Raw genomic sequence first — 13,687 nt, 5'->3', positions numbered from 1 at the left:
CCCCAAAATATACTGGCTACAGAAAATTTGCATAGCTAAAAATCACTGGTAGACAAAAATCCGGAAATAAACCCCTGTATATTAGCAGAGAATTCTGTCTTCTTCCCAAAGCTTGAGGTTTAATACAAACTGACCTTCAAATTTTCAACAGAATAAAATGATTACAGAAAAAACAATGCCTTATGTCAACGCAAGAAGGAGCGGCACCATTTCTGAGCTACAAAACCATCAAGAGAAAGTAGAATACTGAGATTATGCCAAACCTTTACAAATTATCTTTAAGCATATATCCATGTGTAGCTTTGGGGCAGAGGGAGGGTGTGGAGTTGTGTGCTTTTAATCGGACGGCACACCCTAGGGGAGACCTAAGAAAGACAGAAAATTCCTAGGACCACAAGAAACGATTTTCTGTAGCTCCTTCTACAGCTCACACAGCATATGACAGAAGAGTTAAACAAGTTAACGTTATGGATTTAATCAAAAGCTGTTAAGACCTATTATTTGCTTCTTGAAGTGTATACTAGCTTCCTTATCTTTAGTGGGGATTTACCATACTGATTTTACTTCCTCTTACTTACCAAATGAAGCCTGGATTTGATGACAGAAGCAAAAAATGGGAAACACATTCTTTAGTTGTTTAAGTTTGTGGAAGGAACTTCATCAGCTCCCTGACTGATAACCTTAAGTGCTGCAGATCCCAGTTTTAGTTTAATTAGAAATAGCTAATAATGGAGGGGATTCATTCGGAAGAAAAATGCTGTATTCATGCTCCTGATACAATAAAGAAAGGCCTAACAGTGTTATCACTTCTAGGGGCAGTGCAGGTTAATCAGCTTTCCATGCTTTTACACAGAACCATCTTCTCTGCAGTCTCCATCTGAAAAAGCTTCCTTGTAATATAACGACTCTGCAATTCTTTAGATCTTTTTGAATATTGCAAAAATTATCAGCATAACCCTGAGAGCTTTCAGAGCAGAAGATACAGTAAGTAGTTCTGAGAAGACTTCAAGTAAGTATTCTTCTGGCTGGAATCAGAGCTAACAAGATTACAGTATTTCTGTTAAGAAACAGATGATGTGCTTCTAAAACATACCCACTTAAAAATGAAGTAAATATTATGCCAAAGTTTCAAATTAAGTTCTTTAATTAAAAAAAACAACAGACTTATCCCCTCTCCCTCAAAACAAACTGCCTAACAAGCTGATGAGACCTTATTGTGGAAGAAAATTCCCTTCAGATGACATGCTTGGCATTCTGATCTGTAATACAAAGTCCTCCTCAACTCCCAGTCAGATACCAGCTGGAGACAACCTCCCAGTTCGCCTAAAAATACAAAGGAGCTCTCCCAGGTTTGATAGTCCTAACTCACAAAGCATCCTCAGGTATCACAGGAATTCAAAATGAGATCACCTGAACTGAAGCTGACTAGTTTCAGAAGATGACACTCCTTTTCAGTTGGAATCATTAACACCTCTCAAAACACAGACCCTCTGTACTGTAGCACAAGTACAGAGCACATCGCCACGCAAAAACCTGACGGGTCAGCAGTTTGTTTACACCTGTAACTACAAACGTTACAGGAGGAAAAGGAATAGGATTTGGTGCTAAAAACTGGTCTTCAGCCATTCTTTCTGGGCTAAATGCATGACTGCCCTCTCCTTTTCATTTTTTGTGTTGAAATTGATCTCTTTTTTCCCTAGAAGAACGATCTGCAGGAACAAAGACAGATGGAAAAACCATCACATTCAATACTGCATTAGCATTTGAAAGATGTTTTGTGCTGATAGACACAGTAATACATTAAGCAGCATTTTGGTTCATGCTGGCTAAAGGAAGTAGCATCTTAACTCCCAGGAAGAAAAAAAAAAGCAGGGCAGATGCAAAGCTTAAACAGTGTCAACACACCTACAGAAAAAGAATCCACACCCTATGTTTTCTAGCAATAAGAAGCACATCTTATAGCCCCAAGGTGGCTCTCCTATTCCCCTTCTTCCATAACATATTGTTCTCAGAGACTGACTAGACACCTAGACTGAACTAGCTACCTTAGTTAGCTCAGAACCAGGCACCAGGCACCAATCTTGCATACCTCTACGGATCACATTCAGCACGTTTCTGCAGGTTTTCTTTTTTTTTTTTTTTAAAAGGCATTCCACACCACTAGAATTCCTTTACTAGTCCAGCTGTAACTCATGCAATATCATTCCTGGCAAGCAGAAACAGTATATCCCCAAGCCTTAAAAAGAACAAAAAGAAGGCTGGAAAATGGTGAAGGGATAGCAAACAAACTGAACCATTAAAAGGTCAGATAACGTTAGTGTGTATGTCAGGCATTTGAAATCTGAAACAGGAACTGGGTCTTTCACAGTACATGACTCATTAGCCAAGGGTTCAAAAATCTTAGCAAGGATCTCCTGCAGCGTATCTATCAAAATGTTTTACTGAGATTACTTACATGGCAAAGAGACAAAGAAAAAGAAAAAAAGGTGTTCAACCAAGCAACAGATGTGTCCAAAAGTACGTGGAAAGAGACTGGAAACCAGCAACATGACATAGAGCATCTCACTTCAAGGGTTCCCAAAACTCAGTGAAACAGAATGACACTTTGCACCTTGAGGTAGTGAGTTTTTCACAGCTCACCAGCACACTTAACTGCACTGAAAGCATCAAGTCTGAGCTAATCCAGAACACTGCGAGGCTGATTCCACACAAAAGCCTCGGTACTTTCAAGTGGCTATCGCCATATAGACTGGGACAGGTACCTGCCGATCTGAGACACTATGGAAGCCAACGTGCCAAGAAAGCCTAAAAGCTTTATCTTCCTTAAGAACGCAAGGGCCTGCTGTATTTAATAGAGACACTTCACTTCTCCAAGGAGCATTATGAAATAGCAGTTTATTCATTAGTCTTTCCCAGCACTACCTACCAGGAAGCCAACTAGTTACGAGAAGCTATCTGAAGCGCTACAATTTTGGTGTTAGAGGGCTTCCTCATTCACACATGACATTAACAATCTATTTATCTACTGGAAGCATCTACATGACTGTTTACCAACACCACGAAGAGGTCCTGAAGAGACAGTGCAGCTAAACGCATACAAAAACATGCCTAAAAAGGCTTTTGTGTGTCAGTAAAATGGGAGAGTACTTCGAAGAGAAATAGAGAGATAGAAAGAGCACACAAAAAAACAAACAACAACCCTGAACCCCCCCCCCCCCCCCCAAAACAAAACACCCCTGTCTCTGAACAGAGAGCCAACTGAAGTCTGAATTACGCTGATCCGAACTTCTGGTTTGCTCCCATGAATTGTGTATTTATAAGATTCCATCGTGGAAACCGGACAAGATGCTCTGCTATTTGAACCTGATCACAGGCACTGACTCCTTGAGCTATCCTACGAACAGCTTCAGGGACCAAGTCTCTCAGAACATGGATGGAGTCTGCTGCAAAACAGTCTGGCTGTTAGAAGTAAGCTAGGAATGACAAACTCAGCTATCACAGTATCCTGACAAGCTGCAGAATAGAAAACTTTTTAAACTTCCCTAGGAAATATTTATTTTTCTCTAGTCAACAAGATCAAAAAAAAAATAACCTTAGGCTACTGCAATTTTCAAACCAGCTAGAGGATGATCTTATCCCAGTTAAGGGCCAAACTGAGGTTGTCTCAACAAGCAAGATGTAGGAAAATGGCTTGGTGACGCAAAGCTCTTTCTCTCTCTCAAGTTTCTCTTACCTCGGGAATACTTAAAGAATCTTGAAACTCCAAGGTATAAAGCCAAAGGTCAGTGAGATGCTTGCCTATAAAGGAAGTTAAAGGAGAGGTTCTGGTAAGTTCAGAAGCACAGTACCTTGCTCAGTCACTGAGAGCAGTGAGTTTGAACAAAAAGGGTAACAGACCCTGAGAGGGTTCCGGAACAGAACCCCGTGTAATGCGTGCATCTGACAGCACCAGTGCATGACAAAGAATTTTACTGCTAGGCCTAACTCTGAAATTCTGACTGGGAACACCAAGAAGAGTGAATTTATCAAAACATAGCATCCCACTGGCCTCTCAACTACAAGCCCTTGATAGGTATTTTACTTTAGTGGCTGTAGAAAGACAGCAAATTACTGTTTATCTAATTCCAGAGATTCAGCACAAAAGCTAGCATTGCAAGGCTGTTAAACATTTCAAGACAGTATAACAAGAGCTGAAAAGCATCTATTTATAATCAAAGTGGAAACAGTTTATTTAGTTAACATTCCCCCCCCCCCAATCGTTCCATGTTTAATCTCCAGTGCTGTTATCAGAAAAAAAATTCCCATATTCTTTAAAGGCCAAAGTTCAAGATCACATTTTTTAATGATAAAGTAATCTGCTTTACTTAAAATTTCTTGAACTGAAAACATACACATACCACTGTGGTCAAAGCCCAAATACAGCCTAAAGAGAAGTAACAAAAATTCTAGCAGCCACAAAAATCCATTCTTCTTAATATAGTTGTCAAGTAAATGCATTTTTCAATAAATGCTGGGGACAGAACGCAGCAGGGAGAGCCCGCATCCCTTCATTCTTACTCTGCCACTTCACACCGCAAATTTAACTTAACAGTCAGCATGACTACTGTGTGTAAGCCTCTCCATCCTTTGGAAATAAAATACTTTTTAATGCAGTGCAGCTAAAGGTGCAACTAGAAAAAACGTGCAAGAGTAGCTTTGTTTTGTTTTTTAGATCCAAAGCGTTCAGCAGCAGCAGCATAGCAGCTAATTCCAACGTGTCACTGTCTTTGGAAAAGGCAAGAGAGGAGGAAGAGAACCAGGAGCAAGTTAGACAACTTTACTGAATTCAGTAAAGTACAAAATAAAAATAGGGAAAGACGGATTTTACACCCAAGTCAATATCATTTTTGACAGTAAGTACACAGACAATGGTGTCTGAAGAACGTACAAACTTCAGACTGAAAAAGCGTATCACTGCATAAAGGAGCCGTGTGCCTCTAATGCAACATCTCCACAGTGCCACAACGCCGAAAATGAACTACAAATGGCCGTGCCACCTCCCTCAGCAGGTGCCAAATAACTTTTTCTACCTCTAAACTCCCTTCAGTCAAGATGACTCTTGACTCCTTTAATTATTAGTTTGCAGTAAGCTGAAGAGCAGAGAAGAGGTTCAGCACAGACCCGTGGATGCAAGCAATGTGGATCTGCTCTGCCCTTTTTGCCTTTATTGCCACAGGGACCCCAAGGGGCAGGGTGGCACACCCTGTCAAGCTCAGGAATGACTGACTGCTTACACTGCACTCTTGGTAGAAAGCAGCTTCCAATACACCATCCCCAAACACGCTTTTTCACGTTTGCTCTGGAAAACGATCGTTCTTAAAGCTTGCTCCTTCATCAGACAAAACCACCAGTTTGTAACTTCACTCAAAGCAGCAGCACGGAGCTCAGAAACACCCCTAACTTCTCCTGAAACAGACTGTGATGGGTTTGACTTCCTCAATTGCCAGGAAACTTAAAAGCCATTGGAACTGCTTTCAGTCATCCCCAGCACGATGCTGAAGTTTGAGGGAACCAGGAAACAACAGGGACAGGTAACAGCAGCAGTACGATCAAGAGACTTGCTTAAGACTGAAATACTGACACTAGGCAATATATTAAAAGGTGGATTAGCAATTGAGGCACGCAGCTTCGGGACCCAGCCTCAGCCTGGGGAAAAGCAACTGAGTATACGAATTGGTAAGATAAGCAGCAAGTCACTTTTTACAAATGTCAGTTTTAATCCCCAGTGTTTGACAACCTTCAAACCAGGAAATAATAGTTTGCAAAACAACGAATGGGTTTTGTTTTTACAAACAGAACACGCATACAAACCATGTTAACGATACACACAGGATAGCCTTTGTCTGCTTTAACAGGAGTTGTACAAGAAGCGACAAAACCTCCTGGAATATCTACATTTGACAAGATAATATTTACTAACACTTTTTTTTTTTTGATTAACTACTAACCTGCTCTTTTGCTGAGGTATGAGCTACCAATGTTAGGAAGATGACCAGACAGCCTGTAAGGAGGGCCAGAAGCTCTAGAAACAAATCTGCTTTTCTCTTGGAAATCCAAGATGATGAAAAAAAAATAAAAGTAACTTTTGGGTAAAGCCTCTAAAGACATTTCCAGATACCTTTTATGTGGTCTTTCAAATCCTCGGTGACAAGAAAAGATTTCAGCAAAACACTGGACAAATTCATGTGAGGATCTGACCTAAGTCTTTTGAGAACTAGCTTTCAGCTCTTCCAGACATTACTGACTTGACAGCTTACAAAGCTAACAGCACAATTCCCAAGACGGAATTGGGGACCTTCATTTTATTGCCTCGAGGGAAAAAAAAAACAAAAATGCAGTCAGGTTCTCGTCACCACTCTACTACTGCTTCAGTATAAAGAAGATGGTAAACCAGGAGAAAAGAGTTTCCAGTAATCATCCAGATATTTTACTAGAATTGTATATGTTTCTTCTCTGACCAATATACTCTTGGCAAAACCAGAGAACTTTACAAACTCAATATTCAGGTACTGATATTTTGCAGTTGGTCTAGACTTTTCATACTCTCTTCCCCCAACCTCCCCTCAGAGTTACATGGCAACAATCTCCAGAGTTGCAGAAAGACTACAACTTATTAGACAGAACGAAGATAATCCAAGATATGTAGCTACAATAAGCAGAAGTCATCGCTGCACCAAATGGCAAACAAAAACTATGCTGATACCTTTATTTTAATTCTTTACATTGATAGAAACCCTCTCAACTGGACATTAAGAAAGCGTCAAAAAGATGAGTTTCTGATAGAAGTTCTAAGCCTCACCTAAGTATTTCCCACAGTGCTCCAAGATTATTAACTACTGGCCTTGAAGACTGCCTGTAACTGTTCTCCAAGTCTGAGAAAGGAAGAAATACACGGTGATAGCCTTTGTGTAGTCTTTTCTTTCAAATTAATAATTCAAAAAGTATTTTATGCGTTGAAAACATCTGCAGAAACAATAATATTTAAGAAAGCAGCTTCTCCAACTATTGAACAATACAGAAGTCCCTTTTTTAGCAAAAAGCAAAAGAACGAGCTACTTCTGTAAAGTTTTAGACTACCACTCATGTAAAGACAAACAAAAATGGGGCTTTGAGCATATGTGTTTAGCTCAATTAACTGCTGGAAACAAAGATATTACGACAACTGAGCATCTACCAAGTGTGGACATTTATTGTGACCAACAGCATGGACAGAGCAGGGAGACTGCCAGGATTCCTCTTAAAGATGAATGTTGCACACTCCATGGAAAAAGAAAAATCTCTCCGGAGCAAGTCTCTGCAGTTACTAGGACCACATTACTGCAATTTCATGCACAACTTGCAAGGTCAGTTTACACCAGCGACCATTTATGTTACGTGGGAACACCAATTAATCTAGCATTCATTTGTCAAATGATCACCTTGTTAAATACACACAAAATCTACTTAACTGATACTCTGGTTATGCACAGGTTCTTTAAAAACATCCACAGCAACAGTTTTGAGGGTTGAGAAGCCTGCTTCTCATGATGTGCTGCCTGGAAACCCCAGCTCAGACCAAAGTTTTCCCATTTATTTGTACAGTTAGAAGCATACAGTTCCCATCCTTAGATACTTACTTATATACAGCTTCTTCATTAAGCTGCCAATACAGATCTTTTTACGCAAACAGAAGCTTAACAGGTATCTACAGACCACACTTCTAATGGGTGGTATGTCTGCAGACCAGGAAGAAGCATGCAACAACTAAACTACAGGTCCACACTGAATTTAGGCAGGAGTATTCATACACGTGTGTAACAGTGCAAAAGCATGTGCAATTCTGGTACACAGGCTCCAAGTGTGCATGTTAACTTATCTTACATATACAGACATATCTGAGCAGCATTTCTTCAGCACGGATCTGCAACACCTTGAGAACAAGTGGCGCCAACACTGGAGTGCTCAAGAAGTAAATCTTGAGATGCTGGACAAGTAAAAAAAATAACAAACAAAAACCTAGCCCATGAAATAAACAGAAAATATACTCCCCAAACAATAACTCTCACCTTTGAAATATTATTTCAAATGACTAAAGGTTTAAAACCTAGGATTAGTTAGCTGTTTAAGCTAGAAAGCAGTGTCTGTTAACATTCTGTTCCACAGCAGAAGCTGTCATTAAGGCTGATAGGAAGACCTACACCGCTACAGAGCTCTAAGTTCCAGTCTCAAAGGCAGCACCATTTCCAAGGCTGAAGCCACTCACAAATTATCATTTCTCAGACTTTTGTAAACATGCAGGAAATTCCAGTTATCATCTTAATGGATGTAATCAGAGGACCATTTCTCTTCTAGGAAAATAAAGACGAGTTACCTAGTATTCATTTTGTGTGTCTGAAAACCTAAATAGGGATCAAGAACCAAGCTAGTTGCTAGGTCATCGTTTTCACACAGTTCCTTGGCAGACATTCCAGAGGAAGGCACATAACGACTTTGACCCTCAAATCCTGAAGCACCGCTACCTGCAAACAAGAAAGCATAAGGCAGATGTCATTTATAGAACCTTCTAAAACTCAGCTACATGGGGGTGGGTGGGTGAGGTTACTGCAGGTTGCAGGTTAAAAAGCAAAATAAAACAGAAACAACAACAAAAACCACCCTGAGGATAATAGAATTTCTGAAGAAGCAGGAGCACAGTTAAATTTCTCACTCTTGCTTTTGCTGGTTAATATAGCTGACAGCAAACAGACTTTTTTAGAATACATTTTATGGGTGTCTTTTATTTTGGTTTCCTGCTCTCTCCACCTCCCCAAATGCAAGCATCTCTCCAGAATACGCAATCCAATCATATCCAGCTCCATTCAGGTCTATAGATGTGACAAAGCCATGAAAGTTTGAACTGGATTCTCCTAAAACCTGAATCAAGGGTTTACTCCAATTTTATATTTTATTCTTCACCCCAAGTCAACAGCAAAAAATAAAAATCCATGTTCCTTAAAACAGTTTCATAACTATTATTGATACATGTAACTTCACTGAAAACAGGGTTTACTTCTACATGCAAATTCACTAAGAGTTGGGCTCGTAACTCAAATGGGATCTTATCTACTTCCAATCACACTAGGTCTCAGCTAGTGCCCATCATGTATGTAAATTAATTTTGAACTGGTTATGTGCAAAATACAATTACTCTCACTTAACTTTTAAACTGATCTGAAGAGATTCATATTCCTGAAATTAGTTACTACATCCAACACATACACACCTAATTAATACTTCTGATGAGAGCTGCATGCTGAATGCCCACCTCCTTTGTGAATTAAAATCTGACAGAAGCCAGACTTGCAAATTGAAAGGTGAGCCACAAAGAACAATAAACTGCACAAATATGTACGTACATCTATTTGATCTTCTCTCAACTCCATTTTTGCCAGTCTTCGGATTCTCCTTTCCTGCATGCTGCAATTTGGTCTGATTCTGTGCATGGTCATTAGACGACTTGCTTCCACTTCTCCTGCCATTCACCACCATGTTCTTGGATTCTCCCAGCCACTTCATTCCCCCAGACAGCCTGACCCAGTTGCATTTAGTCTCTTTTCAAAAGGCTCAGAGAAGTGGATGAATAATTTCAGTTCCAATTCCTACTGGAAGAAAAAGACAAACATAATTAGAACTTACCGGGAGATCTGTTTCCAGGACACGACTTTTAACACCAACAAAAAAAGATGGTGAGCTCTATTTGCATTAGGAAGAATGAAAAGTGGTTGATCAGCACCAGTCTGGGGAACTGTCACAAATACAGACACCCACGGGTGAACTACTGTCCTACAACTTACTACCACATCTGGAAGCAAAGGCAGAATCCTAAAGCTGATAAATTAAAGACTACATCTATACAGAGAGAGACACACACCCTCTACGTAATTATACAGACACACACAAATACACAACTATGTGACTCCAAAAATGTCACATACAAAGTATCTGACTCCAAAATGTCACTTTTACATATACTCCCAATTAAGATTAGATTTCCTAATCAATATAATGTAACCTGTTTTGAACTCTACAGCTACGAACGACATTATACAAACACCCCCTAAAAAGTAATGAAGATGACAGCGAGATATTAAAAAACACAAAAAGCTGACAGCATTTTTGGAACGGAGGCGGGGGAAAGATGTTACAACCTCCTTTAAGAATTAGAGTTCAAAAAACCCTGAAGTGATGATCTAGAGGACCTGGGCAGCTATTTTAGTTACTGGTCCAGGTAACAAAACCAACCACCCAACCACCAGCTGACACACCACAACACATTTGGCTCAAGGGGCCAGCAACACGTAGGGTCCCAAGTGGAGCACTAAATGGACAGCATAGGAACAGCCAGCACAGCACATGCTAGTTTTTGCCTGCAGTCTGAATACCTTCTGTGTAAGTAATTACCATACAAGAAAGCTACTAATGCTTTTGTACACGGCTGTGTCTATAACTGTCCACAACTTGCAGGAAAAAAAGGTCTTACGATGATCTGCACAATTTTACAATTGCATTTATGCATTTGATCATTTACTTGGTTTACAGTCATTCTCCTCTTTGCAGTTTTGGCACAAAGAAACAAATTGTGCCTTTTTTATTATTAACAAAACTCCGACAGCACTAGTGCTCAAGCTGTCTATGCTCAGCACATGTTATCAGGGAACAACCCCACTTAAATCCAGCGGAAGAAATTCGTGAGAAACTACCAGAGGTTTTGAAATAACGTCTCCTGTAGGAGCTCTGCTTTTAATCAGCCAAGGCTGGCAAAATGCTGGACTTCTGTTGGGCACCTATGTGTTCAAGCTTGAAAGCCACAGAAATATTTACGGCCAGATCGTAAGTACCTAAAAGTTACTTACAAAGATTCAGAAACCTGAGCCATTAGACAGTGGAGACAAGCGACTTAACAGCTGCATGGCCTCAAACATCTTACTGAAGCTACCTCCCGGAGGTTTACAGGTTTTAGGAGCTTTCACAACTTGTCACAGAAGAACAGGAAGATTATTGACCAAGTGCAACGGGAGTAGACCGAGGACAAAGCAGCTGAGCTACTGCCTCAATGTAGAGACAAAAATGAGAGGACTTCAGTGGACAAGGAATTCTCTTGCTGCCAGTGACAGCAGGGATTGGCTTTTACCTGAAGATAAATATATATACACACAGATATGTTAACAAGGAAAATAAAAGGGAAACTTGGTGCCACCCGAACTTCTTCTGGAATACAGCTGCTCTGGGAAGATCTACATGATAAAATAACCCTTACCTTTCACTCTCTCTGCTCCTCAATCCATTTATTGAACAGGTCTGTATATGCCCATTAAATCCTGCTGCTCCATGTCAGTAGCCATGGTAATAAAGAGCATTAAACCAAACTACTGAAGACTTCTATCAAATTCAGCCTCAGTCTTTGTCACCAGGAGCGAACCGTGGCGTGGCGGAGTGCTGCAGCTAAGGAGCTGCAGGCAAACCAAGGGCAGCACGAAGCCACCTGCAGACAGATACTGGCACGAGGCAGTAGCTAACTGACAGCTAACAAGTACGAGAGCTGCACCCGAGCTGGGAAAAAAAAAGTGGCTGCTGCATGGAGAAGGAAGCCCACTTCTGAAGATGATGCGAGGCTTTGGGAGGGCGGCTGCTATCTGCAGCGAGATGCTTCTGTCTAAACACGAGATGGCAAAGGGAAGTACGACAGCAGAGGTAAGAAGGACCACGGCCACAGAAGAACACTCACACCATGGTAAGCATTAGGAAAAATAAATATTTGCTTGCGCTGCAGAATATATTTACAGAGATGACACCAAATTCTCCCCTGCAGCAAAACCAGCAAGTAACTCAGTGAAGCCCAACAAAAACCCTCGCGAAAACCCATTCTTCACTTGAGCCTAGCAGCCTGGCGAGCAAGGAAACTTCTGTCTGTGTCGACTGTTGCCTCTTATTTTCTAGCACTGGCCAATGAAGAACTTTGGGAATGCCCGTGTGCTTCTGCTGCCCCTGCCCCCCTTCTACGGACGCACAAATGCCACTTTCAAGAGATGGCACCAACAGAGAGGGCTCCTTCACAGCGAGCATCACAGCTCCTCATGCCCAGAGATAACCTAGCGCGAGACGCCCCACTGATCACCGCTGGGTGACCCTCTAGCACAGCCCCAGATGTGACTTGCTTGCCCTGTCAGTCTCACACCTACTGACAGTCCCTTTAGAGATGAAGGGAGAAGAGGGAGAGACGAAATCCACCTCCCTACTCAAGCAAGCGGCTCTGCCTGGAACCCACTTCCACCTCCACACTCCTATGGAGCCCTGGGGAAAGGCTCTGCCACCGAACGTCTCACCCCACGCACAGATCACTTCCCACGCGGATTTATCCACGCTTTTATGGCCACCAGCACAACCCCGGCTTCCAAGCGATGGAAACGTCCCTGCTGTTTTAACCCTTTACCACTCGTACTGCTACTCTTTGTAACTCTACTGCTTTTTTATACTCCTACCACTGTAGTTTTCCTATTTCCTCAAGCTTCGAAATGCAGCTCAGCTGTGCCTCTCACGGAGCAATTCAGTGCTTCACTAAAACTGGGCTTGCAAAAAACTCACTTTCCTTTACCTGGTGTTCAATCTCTTGAACTTATTGACACATTTTCTGAGCATTAGTTTGTTTCTGCACCATCGGGAAGCACCTGAAGCACACTCACACTGCCACTGCTTAGCAGGCCCTCCCAAAGGCAGCCGCAGCCACAAGTGTTTCTGAGGCTGATTGAAGAGAACCCTTCTGACTTTTACTGCATATGAAAAGGCTTCGTACAGTAGAAAATGTAGTAAGACTCCATGCATTTGAGTAAAGCAGTTCTGTGACTGTTAAAATAGACTTCAAAGGCTGGCTGATCCTCCCAAGCTCTGGGCTCCGCTCTGTGAAATCTATCAAGTCAATAACGTCTTGTTGGGAGGGAAAAGAGAAAAAAAAAAAACAAACAGCTGCACAAACTCAACCAATCAATAAACCCTAAACCATACAAACATATATATCAGTAACCCTAAGAAATTCAGCTACCATTCACTTTAGTCTTCCATAATGCAGCTTTTACATATAAATCCTTATTATTTAAAGGACAGGGACAGCTTTGAGCAGAAACGGGGGATTTGGTCCACCAGGTTCCCAAACAGGCAGGGTCATCCTCCCCTCCAGTGCACAGGCAGGCAGAGTAAGCTCTGATATCTAACCCAGTCACTTTTTTAATTTCATTACAGCTGCAAAAAATCTTCCTCAAGAAGACAGCAGCTGAAGTACGTGCAGGCTGCAAACAAAAAGGCCCACTGACCACATCTCCTGCTTCTCCGGACAAATCAGTGATGGCAAGAAAGGGATGTTCCCTTGCTGGGAGCTCTAAAAGAGGAGTAATTGGGAATTTGGGAGGCAAAGCTAAAGCACTCAGTCAGTTTCTCTGTGGGATCACCAGGCTGCAGATGGCTTCACTGCGACCGCCTCACCTGGGCAACAAAAGATGAGCACTACTAAAATGCAGTCAAGTTTGGGGGATATGACAGAAAGCCGCTGAGCCAAAGCTGAGCTGAATAAAAACTTGCATAGCTTCAAGCCGCTCTTACAGCTTTCCTACACCTTATTTCTGTTACTACTTCTGAGAGG

At 41.5% G+C, this 13,687-nt stretch overlaps 1 protein-coding gene across 2 annotated transcripts in view; it reads right to left on the bottom strand.

The window, feature by feature from the left end:
• Nucleotides 1-13,687, bottom strand: part of KMT5B (lysine methyltransferase 5B) — a 29,515-nt gene that overhangs the window by 12,076 nt on the left and 3,752 nt on the right. The window contains exons 2-3 of one of the 2 annotated variants that reach the window (XM_048059718.2): nucleotides 9,414-9,659; nucleotides 8,390-8,537 (exon numbers count right to left, since the gene is read on the bottom strand). In XM_048059718.2, coding sequence (XP_047915675.2) covers nucleotides 8,390-8,537; nucleotides 9,414-9,573 — 308 coding nt within the window. In that variant the 5' untranslated portion in view covers nucleotides 9,574-9,659. The remainder of the gene's footprint in view (nucleotides 1-8,389; nucleotides 8,538-9,413; nucleotides 9,660-13,687) is intronic. The other variant, XM_048059719.2, reaches the window with a different exon arrangement.

This window comes from Anser cygnoides, chromosome 5, assembly GCF_040182565.1.
Source record: "Anser cygnoides isolate HZ-2024a breed goose chromosome 5, Taihu_goose_T2T_genome, whole genome shotgun sequence".
In the NCBI taxonomy this organism is placed as follows: domain Eukaryota; kingdom Metazoa; phylum Chordata; class Aves; order Anseriformes; family Anatidae; genus Anser; species Anser cygnoides.
This window is presented reverse-complemented; position numbering and strand designations above follow the sequence as displayed.